This window comes from Thermobia domestica, chromosome 2, assembly GCF_964235325.1.
Source record: "Thermobia domestica chromosome 2, izTheDome1.hap1.1, whole genome shotgun sequence".
Classification (NCBI taxonomy): Eukaryota; Metazoa; Arthropoda; class Insecta; order Zygentoma; family Lepismatidae; genus Thermobia; species Thermobia domestica.
The window spans coordinates 24,458,769-24,481,493 of record NC_137455.1 but is presented as its reverse complement, the minus strand read 5'-3'; the positions used below and the strand labels follow the sequence as shown (position 1 = coordinate 24,481,493).

Genomic DNA, 22,725 nt, shown 5'->3' with positions numbered 1-22,725 from the left:
AGAGTTCTATAACATTTTATACTCAATCTTTGATAAATGTGTTCCATCAAAAAGATATTCTCGTAACTATCCCATATGGTTCACTAGTAATATAATTAAACTTGTGAAAAGTAAGAAATACCACCATAAAAAATGGAAACGTGGAGGAGTTTTTTCAGAATATCATCACGAAAAATTTTGTAGTATTACACAGAGAAAAATCCGTTCTCCGGACAGCGGTATATTGTACAAACATACGGTATCCTCTTGCTTACTATAGAAATCAGTACGGAGCATACGTTATCCGTATGCAATATAGGCACTGCCCTTAGATGTTATATCATGCCGTTGCAGGATGTATGGCATCTAACAGTTTTCCGTATATCACATGCTTATACTTATGTTACCTTCGCCAGCTATATGTTATATACATCCATTTGTATGAGAGATCCTGACCGCCTGTATTGTTTCATATGGAAAGTACGTATAAATGGAACACTTATACGGAAAGTATTATAAAACATGCGGTTTCAGTTATACGTCTGTTGTACGTTAAGTCCAAAAACTACAGGAATTACGCATGTAACCTATCTTTTTAAGTACGCCACCTACAATTTTTTTTCTCAGTGTAGAGCTTGCCTTAATAGAGAAATCAACGAAGCTTATAAAAACTATGTACACGATTGTGAACAAAATATACTAGAAAATCCAAAAGCTTTCTGGTCGTATGTAAAAAACAAAACTAGAAAATCAGATCATAACACTCTTCGATTTGAAAACAATATTTTAAAAGATAACTTAGAAATTGCAAATGCTTTTAAGCAGCATTTTCAAAAAATCGTCAGCAACTCATCACCTACCTATAACATACAAAACACTTCAAATCTTGAAACCTCTGAAATAATTGACAACCTAAATTTTCATCCCATACACCTGACCAAAGTAGAAAATGCAATTGAAAATCTCAAGCCTAGAAGGTCCCCTGGCCCGGACGATGTACCTCCATATGCAATAAAAGGATGCGCTGAAATCCTAAAATATCCACTACTAGCTATATTTAATAAATCGCTATCATCATCCCTGTTTCCATCTAAGTGGAAAATTTCGAATATTTTACCAATACCAGAAAGCAACTGCAACAACCATGACGTTCAAAATTTCGGCCCATTGCCTTAATATCTGCCCCAGCTAAGATATTTGAATCTATCGTTTATCAAAGAATTTTTAACTATATTCGTCCTTTAATATCCTCATATCAGTATGGTTTTCTGCCGAAGAGATCTACAACAACTAATCTCGTTGAATTCATACACTTCATTGCGGAGCAAATTGACAGTAGAAATCAAGTTGATGCAATATATACGGATTTCAGTAAAGCTTTTGATACACTGGATCATGATATTTTATTGAACAAGCTTATTTCATTCAACTTCACTCTCGAAGCTAGACAATTCCTAATGTCATACCTCTTTCATCGCAGACAACATATAATTTATAAAAATATAACAACTCCAAGTTTCATTGTAACGTCAGGGGTCCCTCAGGGCTCAAACCTTGGTCCATTATTATTCTTAATCTTTATAAATGATTTCCCAAATGTGCTACCAAATTGTACTAAATTATTATTTGCTGATGATGTAAAACTCTATCGAAGAATTTCCCAGCCCTCCGATGCTCTCGCACTACAAGAAGATCTAATCGCACTACATACTTGATGTATATCGAACAAACTTAATCTTAACATTAAAAAATGTAACGTTATTACATTCACTAAGAAAACTAATAATCTCAAATTTAATTACAGTATAAACAACACTCCTGTACAAAGAGTGGACACTGTAACTGATTTAGGGGTCACTATTAGCTCCAACTTTTCCTTCAATAAGCATATCAATCGCATTGTTAGTGAAGCCTACAGAAACCTCGGCTTCGTAATCAGACTTGGCTTTGACTTTTCAAATATTAATGTTCTTAAAACCCTGTTCAAAGTTACGTTAGATCCAAACTTGAGTACTCTTCAATCATATGGCATCCCAACAGTCAGAAGAACAAAACACGTCTTGAAGCGATTCAATCTCGTTTTATGAGGTACTTAACTTATAAGGAAACCGGACTATATCCAAAATTCGAAAAATATACCGACCTCCTTCGTAAGCACGATATCTCATCTCTCGAAGATAGACGCACCACCCAACATTTGATTTTCTTAATGAAATTATTGCAAAATAATATAGACTCTGAGTATTTACTATCCCAGTTAGAATTACATGTTCCATGTAAACGCACGCGCCCTAGAAATATTACTTTTCATTTACCTACTGCTAGAACAAATACGCTATACATGTCACCTGTTAGGAGAATGTGTTATATTTTTAACTCCTATGCTGAAAGTAATCCTGAACTTGATATATTTACCGTAAATGACCGTTCTCTAAGAACTATTGTGCAATCCTATTGAAGATTCATTAATTAAAATGGAAATATCTATAACTGTGTATTTGTAATTATGTAAGTGAATTCATGTATGCTCTAACTATATACAAACTGACTAGGTCACTATCATTAGGTAATATACCTGTTGTGATCTACATGTAACCATAAATAAATAAATAAATAAATGAGAGGATGGATGTTGAAATTATCATTGAAGGGATGACAGCAAAATTTCAGCCCTTTGACTTTTTCTTTATCCTTCAAGTTAAGTACACCTCGAAGAGGATCCACAAGTATATCCGAGACCATGGATTGAATGAGAGGCTCGTCATGTGCAATCGTTTCTTCGCCGACCACATGATTGGCTTGATACGCAAGCAGTTGCAGTCACCAAGATTCAGAAACGTGATCACGTACGAGTTCGGAAAGATTGGTTATATCAGCTTACGACTTGTGCTTGAGTTTTGGCAAAACCAGTGAGAATATGACGTGTCACAAATCGCATGACAAGCATTGTATGCAAGGAACATTCATCATGTGCAGCTGGTGTTTTCAATTCCACTGCCTGTGCAACAACGGTCAACCTGGAGCCAACATGGAGCACACCTGGAGCCTCATTATAATGATTTAGATTAAATGACTCGTGATGTGTGAGTTATGTGATCCTCACACAATATACATCTACTAGCCTCAGATAATATCTTGGATACATACCACAGCATGAAATTTCTTGCTTGTACATTTCGCATCAATGGCGATATACTTGAAACGAGCTAAAGACAGATCATAGAGGTGTCTGTCAGGGTATAGCATGCGACATATTGCACCTCTCGTCTTGGGGATAGATTCAACCATTCATGATTGGTTTTCTTATAGGTCTCGGTATAGGACAAAATGGCTGAAATATGTTTTTACACTAATTATTTGTGTCATTCCGTGAGAATCGTATCAAACCCACCTGAACAATTCGCTACAAGAGGTCGCTAGGGGTCGCTACAAGTAATTTGCTGTATAAATCAACAGGGTAGCTGAATTTTTTTGTCCGACCCCCTATTTTGGGGTGGTCTGGGTTAGGTGCGACGGAACTTTTGCAAGCGGGTTCTTCCATTACATGACTCGTACTTTCTGAACATATATAGGTTGACCCCAGATTCCATGCAAAGAACCGTGTACATCTCGTGTTAGAAATTAATATTTTGTAAATAGTATTATTTATTTAAATAACTATGTGCATTATTATTTTCTTCCGCATCTAGTTTCTTACTGATTAGTACACCCTCCACTGTTATCATCAGAAAATAAAATAAAAAATTCAATTAACATTGCAGAATGTACTTTTTAAATATTTGGATTGGTTTTAATTTAAATAACTATCTCTTACAGTAAAGAAAACAAAATTAGAAAACTTGAGAATAACGTATGTGAAAACTTTCTACTCCTAAGCGATGGGTTTCTTGTTTCAGACCAAAGATTTAAAATGAAATTTGTAATACTAATCAGATATCATGTTATTTGCTACAATCTTATGTATCCTACTTAGAGTTTGTGTATGTGTGAGAGAAGACAACAATTATTTTAGCCATGACTGTACATGTTCTTCTTTTCTACTATTCATAGATCATATCAATCATATTCGAGAAGTTGCTGGTGTTGACCATGTGGGAATTGGAGCCGGATACGATGGAATAAATTTGTAAGTAACAACTATTTGTATTATATTTTCTGTTTTTTTAAAAATGATTTTAACAAAATTAAAGTGTTATTTTGTATTGGATAATGTAAAGATTTATGTCTTTTATGGTAGAGCTAAAAGATGGTACACGGGAGATAGACTTTCTCATCATCTTTTATTGTAAACGTTTCCTGTTGCATACAATAAGTATTACAAAATAAGTATAAGTTCCTCTAAATAATTTGGTAATATGTTGGTGAATTATAGGAGCCCAATGACCATGCGTTTTAGGGAGTTGTGGAGCTCTCAATGACCAGCCGTCTTAGGAAGTTGGTGGTTTGGTCAATTTGTGGGGATTGATGCCTTCTGTCGTGTGCTGTCTTCTTTTATCCTGAAACATTGGCTGACTCCGTTGATCTTCGTCACTTGTCGATCGTTGGCGATGGTGGATGACGTCTTCTTCATGGCTGTCATGCAAGTGGTATTGAAAAACGTGGAACCTTACAATAGGTATTAAGTAAATGTGAGTGAATCTACAATATTAATATATCATTTTCGTCCGGCAGAGAATCTTGGGAGTTTTCAAGTTGAAATTGCAACTAGATTGATTACTCTCATGTATGATCTTTTTTTCTCAATTGAACTATAACTCGGTGTTTTCTTTATAACAATTAGAAAACCTACCATCTGTACCTTCTTAAAGTAATAATTCTTTAAAGATGATTCCCTCAATATTCTTTGGAGTTTGAACCATGGGTTATTATCTTGGAGGTCCCCTCAATATTCCCTGAAGTTTGAATTGTGTGTCGTTTTCTTGAAGGACCCTTCTTCACGCTTCAAGTTTTTTTTTTTTTTCGAAAGTTCGTAACCCACCGTATACTACCGCACAAAGTTTGTATATTGTCCAAATTTCAAGTTCCTACTTAAGTGATTTAGCCTGGGTACTGATCAGTCGGTCATTCACTCAGGATTTCTTTCATCTTTAAAGGTTTCCTGAGACCGATCCAGAAACTCTTTACAGCAACAATGAGTGCACTAACATTAAGAGAAAAATACTGCTTTCTTAGTTTAATCATGTCAGTTAACAAAGAAACTGACAGAAAAGATAGAATTGATTTTTCTTTTCCAGTATGAATAATGGATTCTTAGTCTCCTCATGTTAATCAACAAAAAACTAACAGAAAAGACAGAATTGATCTTTTCTTTTCCAGTAGAATAATGCTTTCTTAGTTTCTTCATATCAATTAACAAAGAAACTGCCGGAAAAGACAAAATTGATTTTTCTTTTCCAGTATGGATAATGCTTTCTTAGTCTCCTCATGTTAATCAACAAAAAACTACCAGAAAAGATAGAATTGATTTTTCTTTTCCAGTATGGATAATGCTTTCTTAGTCTCCTCACGTTAATCAACAAAAAAATGCCAGAAAAGACTAATTTGATTTTTCTTTTCCAGTATGGATAATGCTTTCTTATTCTCCTCATGTTAATCAACAAAAAATTGCCAGAAAAGACTGATTTGATTTTTGTTTTCCAACATCGATAATGCTTTCTTAGTCTCCTCATGTTAATCAACAAAATACTGCCAGAAAAGATAGAATTGACTTTTCTTTTCCAGTATGGATAATGCTTTCTTAGTCTCCTCATGTTAATCAACAAAAAATTGCCAGAAAAGACTGATTTGATTTTTCTTTTCCAACATCGATAATGCTTTCTTAGTTTCCTCATGTTAATAAAAAACTGGCAGAAAAGACAATTGATTTTCCCTTTCCAGTATGGATAATGCTTTCTTAGTTTCTTCATATCAATTAACAAAGAAACTGATAAAAAAGACAGAATTGACTTTTTCTTTTACAATATGGATATACAATTGAAAGGCGCTTGGTTGGTGATACACTAAATCCTCTTCTTCTCCCCTAGACACGGTAATTATGGTTGAACATCTATGGTGATGAAAAGGAATATTAAAGTAAGGAAAATTAATGGGCCAATTAGCCTTAATGCTGACCCTCTTATTAAAGCCACAATCAAGCAGAAATCCATCTAAAAGTTACTATCAGTCGCTCTCTCTCTGCCTCTCTCTTGTGTTTAATCTCTAAGGTGTTAAGTCAACTTGTAATTTAGAAGAGAAATAATTGGTAATTAAGGGTAATTAGTTGGAAAATCATGTTTAGGAATTACCTTCATCCCGAAATTAATTAATTGAATACTATTGGATAAAGCAAAACGTAGTGCAGAAAGATGAATGACTTGTTTGGTGTATAACAACCAACATATGTTTATCTCATTGGAAAGGTGTAGTACTCGTAGCTACTTGTTTTTGAATTTTCCTTCAAAATTAATACAATGGTGCCAAAGTTATGAAATGAAATTTTTTTATTAAACGTCCCACGATTATGTCCTTTAGGCTAAAGGAAGCTATGATTAAAGCAAGAAAATGATGATGGAGGAATTGGTGGAATGATAAAACGGAGGAAACGGGAGTACCCGAGAAAATACACGAGCACGATTTTGTACACGACAGACTTACTTGGCCGGGGGATTGAGTCAAGGACCCCAGGTACCAGAGAAAAGCGCTAAGCCACCGTACCCTCACGATGCCAATGTTATGTGCCATTCTGTAACATACTCCGTGGTTTCCAACTGTCTTACGCACAGTCTTCTTTCAGACGACAAACTTTACAAAGCCAGTTTATGCGCAGTCGACTCATAACATTGGTCAGATGATCCGTAATATTAAGATTGTTCCTTATTAATTTAAGTGTTTTTCCTAAAAGATTTAATGGTAATAATTAACATCTTTTCTGGTTGAAGAAATCACCTGCCAAATAGTGTAAAAGGTCATTGCACAGGGTGTTTCGAAACAACACCGACAAGGTTTGAGAGGTGATTCCTTACACCAAGATAAGACAAAAAGTTTAGACCAACCTAAATGCATAAGTCTCATTTCGGAGTTATAGGTGCCGAAAACATGAAGAAATGAAGTTTAAATGTCCATATCTCCAATATTATGGGACCCACCATAGTCGGATCAAGACTTCACTGAGGAACTAATACGTGCGCTATGCAAAAATACATGTTTGAGAATCCTAATGTACTCACACGGCAATTTTTATGGAGCTAGTTTGTCTACCGGCATATAATTTGAAGTACTCACGAACTACTTCAATAAAAAATCTTGTGGAAGTACTGCAGGATTCTGAAATATGGATATTCGAATAGGGCATATACCAGTTCCTAAGTGAAATCTTGACCCGACTACGGTAGGTCTCATAGTATAGGAGCTGTGCACCTATAAAGTTATTTTTCATGTTTTCGGCAGCCTATAACTCCAAAATGACGTATTTCTGCACCCATGTTGGTCTATACTTTTTGACTTACCTTGGTGTTAGGAATCACCTTCCAAACGTTATCGGTGTTGCTTTGAAACACTCTATACATGGTGAATAGATTATTGCATCATACAAAGAGATACACCAAAAAGCAAGGTTTCAAACAGTGGATCGATATCAGCTTAAGTTGATAACGACATCAACATACGGTAAATCCTTCCTAGTTTCTTTACTAAACATTCTTAGTAGCTGTAATGCCTGTGGACGAAAGGTTAAGGACCCTCTTGACACTACGTTTCTTTAATCTCCAATCAGAATCACTATATATATATATATATATATATATATATATATATATATATATATATATATATATATATATATATATATATATATATATATATATATATATATATATATCCCTTATTTATTTTAGCATATTCATGAGAAAGACAACAATATTCTATAACTTTTCTACATATTTCTCTTCAAATACGTTTGCACATATTTCTTATCCTCTTTTTTCACTCTTTCTGGTTCCTAAAGATACAAGGAGCATCCAATAAGTTATTTACCTAGACAGGAAAGGAGGAGCAGAGCATAAATCACGCCTGACACGCACACCAAGGCCACTGTGGGGAACCCCGCTGCGCAAATTGAAGTCAGTTCGAGCAACGCAGTAGTCGAGAGTAGAGTATTTGTATTACGCCGCAGAAGGATGAGGCTGCCATTGCTGACTGTGATTTCCAAGTGTTGAATCATCTTCCTTACAGTCCGGACATGACCCCTAGTGACTATTTCCTCTTCCGAGACCTGAAGAAACAAATGCGGGGACAACGTTGTTTGTCGGACAAAGAACTCGAACAGATTGTTTCTCGGTTATTTGCAGGCTATGACAAAGACTATTTTTTCTCTGGGATTTCTTCACTGTCCACGAAGTAACGGCGGTGCATACACCTCCATGAGGACTACATCGAAAAACAGTAATGACCAGGTGAGCATTCCTTCCTTTCTAGGTAGATAACTTTGTGGACGTCCCTCAAACTTTCCCTTGTCAGAAAAAAAAACATAAAACTAATAAATACAAAGCAATAAATATAATATGAAAACATAAAATTAATATTTCGTATCTTCATGTTATGTTTATTTATGTTGAAACGGAACACGTATATAAGGAAAGAAATAATTGCATATTATCTATTTTTTTTTTAATTTTATTTCGACAGCACACCAAATGGATTAGAAGATGTATCCAGATACCCTTACTTATTAGCAGAATTGCTCCTAGAAGAAAAATGGTCAGAAGATGACATTAAGAAATTAGCAGGGAAAAACTTGCTTCGTGTCTTCAGGGAAGTTGAAAAGGTAAAAAAAACTAATCCTTAGACAGTTATGCTCTGTGTAAGTTGTTTAACGGTTATTATCACGTTTCTATATTCACAAGAGAGGTGAAGTGTATAACCAGCCATTGTTTGAGGGACAAAGTCAAGTGAAATGTGGGTGAGAGATTATAATTTGCGTAATGGTAAAGTGATATGAAGAATAGGAATTTGGGAGAAGAATGGGTAGAGACAAGGATGTTAGTACAAGGATGATTATAGATGAGGCTGTATAAGTTTGCATAAGAATGAGATGACAAAAGATTACGTGGAAATGAGAGGAACAAATTTTCGTATGATCAAGATTAGTTGAAGGACTATAGTTGACGTGACAAATCAGATGAGACGAATTAAGATGAAAATTAGAAATTGGGATTTGCGAAGGTGATAAATAAGGAAACGTGAGAGTTGAAGTTTGCATAAAGGTGAATGCTTGAAGTTTGTACGATGGTAGGGCAAAGTAAGATTAAAACAAAATAAATACTAGGGCAATTCTGGAGAAAACCTCGTTTTGTTACAAATAACATGTGCTCGGAGATACAGAACGTTTATTACAATATTACATTACTTTTCAACATATTTACCATTCAAATTGTGGTACTTGTTTGAAATTCCTTCTATAAAACAATCTCCCGCGTGGGAATGAAACTTGAAGCGGATTGCCATTGTCCAAGCGGTGCAACACAAGTCACTGCTTCAAATGCCTCAGAAACTCCAGCCGAGTTCATTACTGACTACAAGTGGGTGCCCGCTTCTTGCCGCATCGTGCACGCAGTAGTCCATCTTAAAACACGTAACATCATTCACGTACGATATCCATCACGTTTGGTCCGTAAACACCACAGTTCGCGATGAATCGTAGCTGCCGAAAGTTTTTTTCTTTTTCGCAGTCAGAAATCGTATTACCGCACACATTTCACATTTGGCGGGTTTTTCTATTGGAGCGTTCATTTTCGATTATTATAGCGGACGAATAAACTGCACCATGACCTTTTCCTTCCCTGCTCATTGTCTACTGAACTACTGCACACATCGCCACAAGACTGAAGTCGCTCAGCCATTTCTCTCACAAGCGCAAACGGAGTTTTTTTTTTTCGAATTGCCCTCTTAACTTTGATTTCTCCCGCAAACGGAGTTTCTTTCGAATTGCCCTCTTACCTTTGATTTCTTCCGCAAACGGAGTTTTTTTTTTTCAATTTTCCTCTTATCTTTAATTTCTCCCGCAAACGGCGTATTATTTCGAATTGCGCCATTTCCTTTGATTTCTCCCGCAAAAGGAGTTTTTTTTATTGCCCTCTTACCTTTGATTTCTCATCGTTCTTTACAAGTACGACTATTCAACAATAAAACTGATGTATAATACAGATGTAAACTATTACATTTTTTTATTATACATCATTTTAGTTCCTTTTCCTTGGTATGATCTGAACAGACTTGTGCAAAGTGGAGAAAGTTTTTTACGGAATATGCTCATTTTAAATATGTAGAGTGGCCCAAAAGTAGGTATACAGTCCTGTATTGATCAAGTATGACATTTTAGTTTACTAACATAATGAGTTTATTTGCTTCAGTCTATTTCCTGTTTCAATGAATGACTGAAAAGAAATTAAAAATAAATAATAAACTAAACTAGTCCAAATCTGTATAGATAACAATAAGAAAATTACAGAAAATGCCATTGACCGCTCAATATGCTACTGTATACCTACATTTGGGCCACCATGTATAATGGTATACTGTACGATAACATTTGGGAGGTGATCCTTGACACCAAAATAAGTCAAAAAGTATAGACCAACCTGGGTGCACTAATGCTTAGTCAGGTCAAGGTTTCACTTAAGAACTAATATGTGCCCTATCCAAATATCCAAGTTTCAGAATCCTGCGGTACTTCTGCAACAATTTTTATAGAGGTAGTTGGTGAGTACTTCAAATTATATGCCCACAGCCAAACTCCGTCTATAAAAATTGTTGCGTGAGTACCTTAGGATTCTGAAACATGGATTTTTGGATAGGGCAATATTAGTTCTTAAGTGAAGTCTTGACTCGACTACGGTAGGTCCCATATTTTTTGAGCTATGGACCTTTAAAACTCATTTTTTTTTCATGTTTTCGGTAGCCTGTAACTGTAAAACGAAGCATTTGTGCACTCAGGTTGGTCTGTACTTTTTGTCTTATCTTGGTGTCAGGAATCATTTCCCAAAAGTTGTCAGTGTGGTTTTGAAACACCCTGGGGGCCGCGGTGGCTCAGTGGTAGAGCGTTCACCTCTTATGCTTGGGGTCCCTACTTCGATTCCAGCTCGCGCCAAGTGAACTTTGTGGTGGACAAACACCGTGTGCGTGGATTTTCTCGAAGTTCTCCCGTTTCCGTCCACTTTCTTCAGTCCACACTCTTAAAAATTTCCTTGCTCAGAAATGAGAAAAATGCATGTTCAAAACAAAATAAGTAATGTTTACTCATATTTGAGGGAAAATGTCTCATTATTTCCAAATGTGTTTTCATTTGTGAGCTCAAGGCAAATTTTCAGGTTCCCATTTATGAGATTTTCTCACTTCTTAAAAATGAGAATGGAATAGTGCATGATTTGGAATATCATAGATGATTAAAAAATAACGTTAACAATCTTACCAAAATAATATTACTATGTTTTACTAAGGAGTAATATTGCTAGGGCTCAATTACTATTAACTAAACAAGATAAAGGATTTTTAAGCTGTAGCAGAGTGCGAATGGATATGAGTACGCAGTAGGTGATGCAGCTGAGGTGGCGTATGGATACATGCCATGTGACACCGGCGAGGAGCAGCATACATATCAACATTCGAACGTAAGTTTGGGTGAATTGCAAACATACTACCATAGACTAAAAGTTACTGTAGTACTTTCGTTGGGGTGTAGAACGCTGACCCCCCCTCATACAGGTTATATAGACTATAGCAGTCAGGTTGGCTCCTTTATGTATCAAAGCTCAGTACTCAATTGACATAATAACAAGTGCAGCAATAACAAGTGAAGGCGGGTTAAAACTCCGTAAGGCACGCTGTTTTCTATATTACAATAGAACGGGGAGGCATGTCAATGTTTTACATCCTTCGCCATTCGTTATAATGTGCAAAATAGCTTATGTACGGAAATAAAGAATACATAAGTCATCTGTGTAGTTAGAAACAGCGTTACAAAACAGCGTACGATTTATTATTAGAATTGTAATACAAAGGTACTTTGTACTGATCACCGAGCATAGATTGGCGCTTCCTTTCTTTCACCACCAGTAATCGTTTTAATGACACACGTTTGCAGGTTATTTGTGGCATAATACTATACGCATTTGCTCTTAATTTAACGTAGAGGCTGCGGTAGCTCAGTGGTAGAGCGTTCACCTCTGGTGCGATGAGGCCCTTGCTTTGATCCCAGGATTCTCAGCTCGCGGCAAGTGGGCTTTCTGGTGGATAAACACAGTGTACATGGGTTTTCTCGGGGTTCTCCCATTTCTTTCCAATTTCTTCATTCACTATCTTTTTTCATTCTCATCATCATCGTCTCCTTTATCCTACCCAACACAACTGTGGGAAGTAAAACTCAAAGATTTCATTTATTTTTTAATCAAACGTCCCACGATTGTGCTTCAAGGCTAAGAGAGATAGTGATAGAAATGGATAATGATGGTGTAATGAAAATGTGGACGTACGTTTCTTGGCTATTTTTGCATGGGTTTGTGACCTTGTTTCCAATCTGAATTGAATCCTTAGCAGTAGAGTTTCAGCACATTTATGAGGGGCAGAAACTGTCACATTCCCCTGCCGTAATGAAGAAGGTGGAAAGTAGGGGCTGAGTCATCTTCCGGATCTTCCCCGAAATCCCTACTTTTATGTAAACTTTATCTAATTTTAGGAACAATTTTACATATTCTGAAGTAGACGGATAATTCTTGAATCTGAATTATCAAGAAGTTGGTATAATGCTGGAGGGAACGGGAGAATCTTGAGTAAACCACGTCGATGAAAAATAAAACTCTTGAGAAAGTGGACAGTGATAAAAAGGAAAATGTTCAACTGTCTGATGCAGTATCAATAAGTAACGCACCTAAAGTACAAGTCGTCGTGGTATTCGTGGAATTTTCTTGAGTTGAACTGAAGATTTAAATGTATTATGTTTTAAACAATATCTATAACTATAGGTGTTTATTTAATATAAATTCTGGGTGTACTAATAGTTTGAATTTTTTGCATGTTTATATTTAGTTTATATCCTTTTACGTCTTCTCGTATTTGAGAACCCCGTTTCTGTGCACTGTTTCTCGCTTTTGAGGAAGATATTTCTCAAATCTTTTTGAGAAATGTATTTCTCAAAATTGGGGTTATACATCTCATTTCCTGAAATGTTACTTTCTCAATTTTAAGAAGAAATACATATTTTCTCAAATTTGAGAAAGCATTTGTACCCTCAGAAATGAGACATAATTCCTCACATTTGAGTCATTATTTCTCAAAATGATTTGAGAAAATCGAAATCTCACTTTTAAGAATGTATTACTCGGTGCACAGGTAAGAAACGGACGTTCTCAAATACGAGGATTTTTTTCTCGAATTTAAGAAACCATTTTTAACAGTGCAGTATTTCATTCATTACTCCATCATCATCGTCTCCTTTAGCCTAGCCGCCATAAAAGTGCGACGTAAAACTCAAATATTTTATTTCATTTCATTTTCAAACACCCTGTATATACTAATGATATTAATAGGCCTAACGATGACTAAAATTATATCATATAGCATTTTAATGTTGCTATTTTGAATATCAATTTTCAGTATTATTACTGGGAAATCAATTTTCTTTCGTAAATACTGAATCTGTACAGGTGAAGAGAGAATTTTAAGAAATGGTTTGGGCAGACGGGTGTGTACCGATCCTATAACACCACTAACTAACAATTTCAATTTTTAATGCCGAATGTAAATCATAGAAAATTAAAATTTTTATTGTCTTGCTTTTAAGGTTAGAGACGAGTGGAAAAAGGCGAACGTGACGCCATTGGAAGATATAATACCAGAAGAGGACATGTATGGCAAAACATATTGTCGTTATCCTATCACGTGACAGGCAGCACCCATGTGTGAACTCTAGTGGCACGAGTATGTATAAATGTTATTTACCCTGTTGACACTGCCAAGATTCGTGTGCAAAAAGAAGGTGCAAATAGCAAGAAGACGAAACGAAAAATGTTTTAGAACTGCCGAAATGGCGAATCGAATAATTTGGTGCTCAACTACCTGTCTTTACAATCATATTCTTAAGCAAAAAGATTTTAAACAAATTATTTATATAGTTTTAGTTTAAAAAAAGAAAACATGAGATACGTAGTTTTATTAAGAGGTCTTACAACTGCGAAATTAACATACCGCTAATTTTACAATAATTTGTGGTATCTTCAAATAGATAAAAGTTAATCGCAATGTGGAACAAGAGCGCGCTAGACAATATTATTTTGCATGAGGTAACGTTATCACGAGTTACCTAGGGTTCCGTTTGCAGCAATTTAAAAATGCGAAAATAAATGCCGATTTTCCAAATGGCTGCAAATCGGTAAGTGGGCAGATAAATAAGTCGTGATAACGGTATCTCATCTAAGATAATATTGTCTAGGGAGCTGTTGTTCCACTTTTCGATTATTTTTTTATCTATTTGAAGATATTACGTAATTACTGCAAAATTATCGGTATTTTAATTTCGCCGTGATGAGGCCTCTTAAAATAATTTTAATGAAAAATATGAAGTCTAGGTGAATGAACTGAAAGTTATGAATGTTAATGAAAAACATATAATGACAAATAACTTATTATTATTCATAATAAACAATATTTATGACAAATTTAAGTATTGTAAATATGTGTTATTTACTACTTATGTTATACAAATATATATATACAAATACATATATGAATGTTTTCTAAAATAATCGATAATAAATAATTTTATCGATCACTTTGGTATTTTCATTTTTCCATGTCCTGTTTTTTTTTTTTTTTTTTTTCTGGCTTGCAATAGTAATAAGCAATTAAAGGAATTATGGCTTTACGCATGACAATAGATAAGGGTGATACAGGGAGTGACTCCTCTTGCTTTCTGCTGGTAGCTAAATCTAAAGTTGTCAAATCGAGTAACATTGGTTTATTTCTTTCAGAAAAGAACAGGACGCCTAGCGTTAATGTGGCATTCTGTGAAGAATACTAAATACTGTGGTGCAAACTGAGAATCGAACCCTTGATTGTAAGTTCTCAGTCTATCTAAATCTTCTCACAGAATGTTGCGAGACATAGGATGGATTGAAGAGAATAGGAAACTGATAATTGGGTGACAAAGAGGTTTTAATGTCATTACTTGCTCTTATAACATGTATAAAGGCTGTGCTTGAGATACGAAGCAAGGAATCTGAAACTATCAGAAAGGTTAATATGAAAATGCACTTACGTTGTTACTCTTGTGATAGTTGAAATCCGCCTCTTCTTGACATACGTAACTTACCTATCTTCTAGAGCAGCCTTTCCCAACCTGGGCTCCGCAAGACTATATCAAAGGGTCCGTAAGCCAATCTGAGAAAGGCATACACAGTGGTGAGAAATACACCATTTTAAGTTAAATGATCGAATTAATAATAATAATAATAATAATAATAATAATAATAATAATAATAATAATAATAATAATAATAATAATAACAAGTCAATTTGCGTAGACCTACGACAAGTTGCCTATATACTCCAACTTTTTTTTTTTCTGACAGAGCCAAAAGTAGTATTAATGTACGTGCTGTAAAATATTTTCAAACGAAAATCTTCTTTGACACAATAGGTGATTCGAAAAGGTAAAAAGGGAATGAGAAATCCTTCCTCGGCATTCTTTCATTTGTCAAAATCCTTTGACCCAAGCTATTTTCTGTGGTACATACATTCTTCCTCCTTCCTCCCCCCTGCACCCTTTCCATAGCTTTTGTTGTTACAAGTGCGAAAAGTGCTGTTTCCTCCAGATTTTTTATTTACAAGTGATTTTACTGAATTGCCGCATGAAGTATTTGATAAGAGAAAATATGGCGAGTGAGATGCGGCTGGTACATCGCCCATCAAAAAAATTGCGACAGCTAACGCCGTGCAACTAGGTCACCCAATATATACACCTTATCGCACAATCGTGTCTGGAAAAGAGGTCCCCTCTCTCCTCTCCTTTCTTCTCTCCCATACTAAAATTAGCTAATAACATGAGCGCAATTCTAATTTCAAACTACACATGTATTAGTATCGATAAATTGAAATATCAAAACCGAGACAAAACAAGATTCATAAATTCATGTAGGAAGAAACTGGAACACACACAATGAAAACTTGAAACCAATGGATGTCACAGAGGTTCAAAAATGAGGCAGGGAGTGAGAGAGAGAGAGAGAGAGAGAGAAAGCGAGAGAAGAAAAAAATAAAGGGAGAACAGATAAAAATGTGAAATTTTAAACGTAGTAAGAAAAAAACACTAACATTATGAAGTTCCGTTATCAGAAATGCAACAGTAATATAGAAATAACGTTTGCTTTTATATATTTTTTCAGGACTATTCGAATATATATAGAGGATGTTTGAAACATTCATTAAGTCACTTTCAAAAAGGATTGCATATTCAATTTCCAGTAAAACTGTAGATCTCAGACACATCTAACATAAAGTGAAAAGTTTAACACATGCTTTATTTCCGCGTGGTTCGGTTGTGAATTCGGTAGTGTTCATCCGACGTACTGATTCAAAATACATTCTAATAAACCCAGTAGGTAGCGTACATCATATCTTCCGTTCCAGACTACTAATGCAATGTGAACAAAAAAGAAAAAAAACTAAAAGAAAAAGAAAGAAAGAAAGAAAGATAAAATTGAATGAGTGCTTTTTTACTGCTAAATTATTATCAGAAATATTTTATATTAAAAGTCCAAACCGTATCATAATGAAAAGTTACAAATGTTCAAATGGAAAATTGGGTGTTCCTTATAGATGTAGCATACCTTGCATGTTTCAAATTTCAACGTGAATAAAACACATTGAATTATAGGATGGAAATAAATTTTGTGTCGAACTAGTATAAATAAAATTTTGTTTTCAAATAACCAAAGAGGTTGCCATTTTCTACTCTTTTCCGATGATGTATCTGTTCCGAACATTCAGCATCACTTTTATCTCTTGCGGATATAACGTTATAATTTGCACGCAGATTGAACACGCTGTAGCTCTAACGAATCACAGTGTCAGTCGGATGATGTTGGTTAGCTTATGGACCATCACTGGGTCGAGAATCCAAACCCGTAGTGACCCGGTAATTCGACTGAGACTCGGTAACCCAGAAGATAAAAAAGATATTTTGCTTATTCCCTTGCGTTTAAACAGTATTTCTTTCAGACATGACCAGGACTGGAGATGTTATCTTCAAAGCACGAAAAAATCGACGCTGAAGTCGCCAGTTAATTACATTTTCCAGACCAGGTCTATCGGTCTCTTGCTCCGTTTTAACTTCGGAACACTCACATCGCACATGAAATGCGTGTGTGCATGAGAGAGAGGGAAACAAGTGAAAGATGCAAAAACAGGATAGAGAAACGTCAAGAAAGAGAGAGAGAGAGAGAGAGAGAGAGGGACGAATATAAATATGAAACTTACTTATCATTACAGTGTATGATGAAGAACGCACACAATGTTTATTCGAATCCTCGGCACTGATGTTTTGTAAGTTATCCAACAGAAGATGAATCTCTGTTTGCAGCCATTCTTTTATGCAAAAAAGTTTACCACTACACCACCGACTGCTTTACCTAAACTTTCTTCAAAAAATGCTGTAATATTTCTTTCTGAGAACGATAACACGAAAAGTGTTTACTGCAGATCAATGAGGTGTTTCGAATGTCCTGGTAACTCCCTTGCCCTTTCCCTACCAACATTCGTAAATTGTCTCTATCATGATAAAGGTGTTTGCTTCCACATTCTTAAGCATTGTACGTACGTCTAGTATGAGAAATCGATTCTTCACTATTACTTTGTAAAAAAGCAGCTTTGTCGTGAACAGGATTTGACCAATGCTGGACAGCTGTATTAATCATAACTCCATTATGTTACCGCTACACTATCATGCCATCTGAAACTAGAAGGAAAATATTACTTACATGTACTTTAGTCTTGATCTTTGGAACGATCAAGCTTCTTTCTGTAAGGTCATTTGCACTTAAGTGCACAACGAAATTAATTTATTGGACGACCTAGAGAGAAATTAGTGCCCACAGTAATTTCGCCGTGCAAGTTCAGAAGTACGCGAATAATAATAATAATAATAATAATAATAATAATAATAATAATAATAATAATAATAATAATAATCATCATCATCATCATCATCATCATCATATCCTTTGACCCAAGCTGTTTTCTGTGGTACATACATTCTTCCTCCTTCCCCCCTGCACCCTTTCCATAGCTTTTGTTGTTACAAGTGCGATTATTATTATTATTATTATTATTATTAGCATCAATTGCCCGCTTCGCTGGGCTAAATTGAGAAAATATAATAATATATCCGTTATTCCGTCATGTTTTACTATTACTAAAGCGCTCTTTGATATCGGTCATTCTCGATGAGTTTTCTATATTCCCTCCCCTTCCCATATCGCGTAGCACGGCATCTTCAGTGTTATTGATCATCTCAATGACCCAAAAAACTATGAATTCAACAATGATATTGGTTATTTTGATCATTTTTATATGTCTCCCCCTCCTCCATGCTGCGGGGCTGAATTTGGATTTAAAGGGCATCAGATGTGTCACTGTTCATCTCAGAGACTCCAAAAATTATAGATTCGATATTAATATCGATCATTTTTGTTCTCTTTTAAATGTTGCTTTCCTTCCCCCTTCCTTTAGTTACACCATCACAGTGATACGACGAAAACCATCTCAGGTTCGAATTTCATCTAGGTTGGAAATTTGATTGAGATTGGTACGGTGGTTCAAGACTTATTAAGTTTTATTTATATTTATATATCCCTTTCCCGTTCCCCCTTCTCTAAGTTGTAACGTCAAAGTGAAATAATAAAAAATCATCAGGGCCGAACGTCATCTATGTTAACAATTTGATGTAGCTAGGTTACGTGGTTCAAGAGTTATTAAGTTTTAATTATTTTTAGATATCTTTCCCTTCCCTCTCCTCCCCTAAGTTTTGCCGTCAAAGTGATATGATGAAAACCACTCCAGTCTCGAACTTCATCCATATTGAAAATTTGATTCAGATCTGTCCGGTCGTTCAAGACTTATTAGCTCATTAGCATATTCACTTTTATTTTTATTCACATTGATTTTTGTATATCTCCCCGTCCTCCCCCTTCCCTACAGTCCACCATCAAATTGAAATGGTTAAAAGCACTCCATCCACAAACGCAATCTATGTTGAAAATTTCATCCAGATTGATCGTTTGATTCAAGACTTATTGAGTTGTCTTTATTTTTTATAGTTTCCCCTCCTCTCCTCCCCTAAGTAACACTATCAAAACGAATAGATAGAAATACTCTCAGGTCCGAACATTATCAATGTTGAATATTTGATCGAGATCAATCGGGTGGTTCAAGAGGTTATAAGTCACAGTCACTTTTAATTTTATAATATAGGTTGACTCGATCAAATATAACCTGCCGAAAATGAAAATAAGAAAAAATATCGCGCAAAGAGCGGAGAGTATATGAAAGATTATGTGTAGCTTGGAGTGTTGCCTGATAAGGACTAATGTAGTGACGGTTGATTGGTCGAAGTCGGGCTGTAAGCACTTTGGTGAACAACTTAAGATCGACGGGGAATACAGAAATAGGTCGATAGTCCTGAACATAATGCGCGGCGCGGGATTTCGGAATGAGGACTATGATGGCGGTATTACAACCCACTGCTTTGCCTCGTAACAAAGCATTGAATAAAGCGGTAAGAGAGGGACTGAGGTGAGACCAATACTGTTTATAAAACTGGATATTTAATCCATCTTCTCCGGGGACACTGCGGCCCTTTGTTAGCCTGAGGACTGCGTAAATTTCCTCCGCACTAATGGGATTGATCAATGTCTGACACTCCTCATCCGTGAGATGGTGAGATAACGTGGACAAATACTCCGGGGCATATGTGTAGTCTATGGGACGCGTACGTGCAAAGTCTGTATAATAGTGGAGTATTGTAAAATCTGCGAACAATTAGTAGTGGTAGTACCGTCTTCCAAAATGAGAGAGTGAATGGCGGTGGAACGCTGTTGTCGCAAAATCCAATCAACATTATGAATAGTTATAGTCTCCACCGGAAAACGATGATAAAAGTATTCCGACAAATACGCACTGATCGAAGTATGGGAGTAAATCGATTTCATTCGTTGTTTGAAACCGTTAATACAAGCCAGGTATTCCAAAGAAGGTGGAACATTCCAAAATTCGCAGAGAGCTTGATATAAATATGCTTGTAAATGGTGGTCGTCTTCCCTCGCGACTCGCCCTAGCCATTGCAAAAAAAAAAAAAAACTGCATAGTTTAGGTTTACAATATAAATTCCACCAGGAAATAACAGAGGGGTAGTACCGCTGCATGCTGCACCAATAAGGTAATCGATGCGAGAATTCCGCTAGAACCTGAGGGCGAGACATGATTTCAGTATTAAGAGTCTTCATCCCGGCGAAATTAAAATACCGCTAATTTTACAGTAATTATGTGATATCTTCAAATAGATAAAAAAAATAATCGAAATGTGGAACAAGAGCGCCCTAGACAATATTATTTTACATGAGAAACCATTATCACGACTCACTTATCTGCTTTCGATTTCGAGCCATTTTGAAAATCGGCATTTATTTTCGCGTTTCTACACGGCTGAAAACGGAAAGCTACTAGGTGACTTATGGTAACTACCTCACGCAAAATAATATTGTCTAGGGCGCTCTTGTTCCATATTTCAATTATCTTTTATCTATTTGAAGATATCACATAATTACTGTATAATTAGCGGTATTTTAATTTCGGAAGGGCCCCGAGCGGGCAAGAAAGGCATTTTAAAAGCTACTTCAATTGCGGCATGATCTGACAGTGCCACTGGAATTGTAATTTGTTGTATCACCGCAGTGCATAAACTCTCTGAAATGCATGCTCGGTCGATTCTACTACTCTTTGTCGTAGTAGTGCAGTGGGTGAATACATGCTTTGAATTTGACACAACTAAAGCATCTTTTAACTTTAGGACACAAACAAGCTCCGACAAAGTAGGACAAGGCGTGATAGGCGTCAGAGAATCTCGGGGATCAACAATTGCATTGAAATCTCCATCAATTATACAATGAGGAATTCCCGGAGGAAGTAAGGAAGGAATGGTAGTTGCATAAATATCATTGCTCTCTTTTGTACGTAAAAAAGGGTCCTCGTATTTGTCTGTAAAAATCAGTCACATATCGGTTTCAAAGAACTAGGAATTAGATTTCTGGGCTTTCGGCATCTATGGCCATGTTCGACCGTCACTAGGATTAGCATTAGGAATTAGATTTCTGGGCTCTCGGCATCTATGGCCATGTTAGCCCGTCACTTGGATTAGAATTAGGAATTACATTTCTGGGCTTTCGGCACCTATGGCCATGTTAGCCCGTTACTAGGATTAGGATTAGGAATTAGATTTCTGGGTTTTCGGCATCTATGGCCATGTTTGCCCGTCACTAGGATTAGGATTAGGAGTTAGATTTCTGGGCTTTCGGCATCTATGGCCATGTTAGCCCGTCACTAGGATTAGGATTAGGAATTAGATTTCTGGTCTTTCGGCATCTATGGCCATGTTAGCCCATCACGTATGAGGGATGACGTCCCTCGGCGATCAATCTATCCGGGGAAAGAGAAAATAGAAAAGGGTGTAAAAGGAAGGAAGTGGCCTTGGGCCTGTATGTTAGGCACTTGCTGGGTGTGAATGAGTAAAACCCAGGAAACTTTCCCTCAGGATAGCTGGCCTAAAAAAAGTTATTAGACCCCCCTACACTTTTACGACCTAGTGACCCCACTAGGAATCGAACCCGGGACTGCTCGCACCAAGATATAAGTTTCATGTATAGCTAAATTTTCTCATCACACAGACTAAAAGTGAGAAGAAATTAAGCTTACCAATTCTGGCTTACTTCTAATTTAAGAACCATTAGAATGTATGTTTTAAGAGACATAATGCATACTTGCAGATGTTCTTGCTTCCACTTTATTTTTTTCTTTTGTTTACTGGTGTTAGCTGCTATGTTTTATCTACCTGCGTAAACAAGAAACGATTTAGTAATAACTCTAGATGTGCTAAATTAAATAAAATTATAAGATTGATCAGTTAGAATCTAGCACAAAGATCTCCTGCTGCACAAAGATAATCTACATTTAGTTTTAAGCAGTTGCGCACCCAGATTGTATTGTATTGGATTGGGTCCAAAGTTGGAAGTGGTCCAATACTGTAAGACACCACGTCTATGTATTATTGAGCGGATGCTTTTCTACACCCAAGAAAACGAAAGTACTGAGCTCCTTTGTGGCTAAGCGGTTAGCGTACGCGCCTTTACCATGGGAGACCCGGGTTCGATTCCTGGCAGGAGCTCATGTAGTTCGGATTCCACATTAATCAGTAGGTTCCGTCTCATATAGCCTTGCTGCTGAAAGGGACGTTATTAAACTCAAGATCAACTCGACTCAAAACAAAATTACTAATTGTCGAGTACTTCTATTTATTATCAGGAAAAATTATATTTCTTGACTGATCATTTCTTGAAGAAAAGAAAGGTAGATAGGTAAGATTAGAGTTTACGCCCCTTTCAGGATTGAGGCCGTATGAGATGTGGACCTACAGCTTAACATGGAATTCGATCCACATGAACTCCCATCAGA

The 22,725-nt window shown here is 36.1% G+C and overlaps 1 protein-coding gene across 2 annotated transcripts in view; it reads left to right on the top strand.

Moving 5' to 3' along the window:
- Positions 1 to 14,747, top strand: part of LOC145671283 (dipeptidase 1-like) — a 357,577-nt gene extending 342,830 nt beyond the window's left edge. For both annotated transcript variants that reach the window (XM_081740234.1, XM_081740243.1), the window contains 3 exons: positions 4,030 to 4,105; positions 8,641 to 8,779; positions 13,790 to 14,747. In XM_081740234.1, coding sequence (XP_081596360.1) covers positions 4,030 to 4,105; positions 8,641 to 8,779; positions 13,790 to 13,891 — 317 coding nt within the window. In that variant the 3' untranslated portion in view covers positions 13,892 to 14,747. The remainder of the gene's footprint in view (positions 1 to 4,029; positions 4,106 to 8,640; positions 8,780 to 13,789) is intronic.
- Positions 14,748 to 22,725: the final 7,978 nt, after the last annotated feature.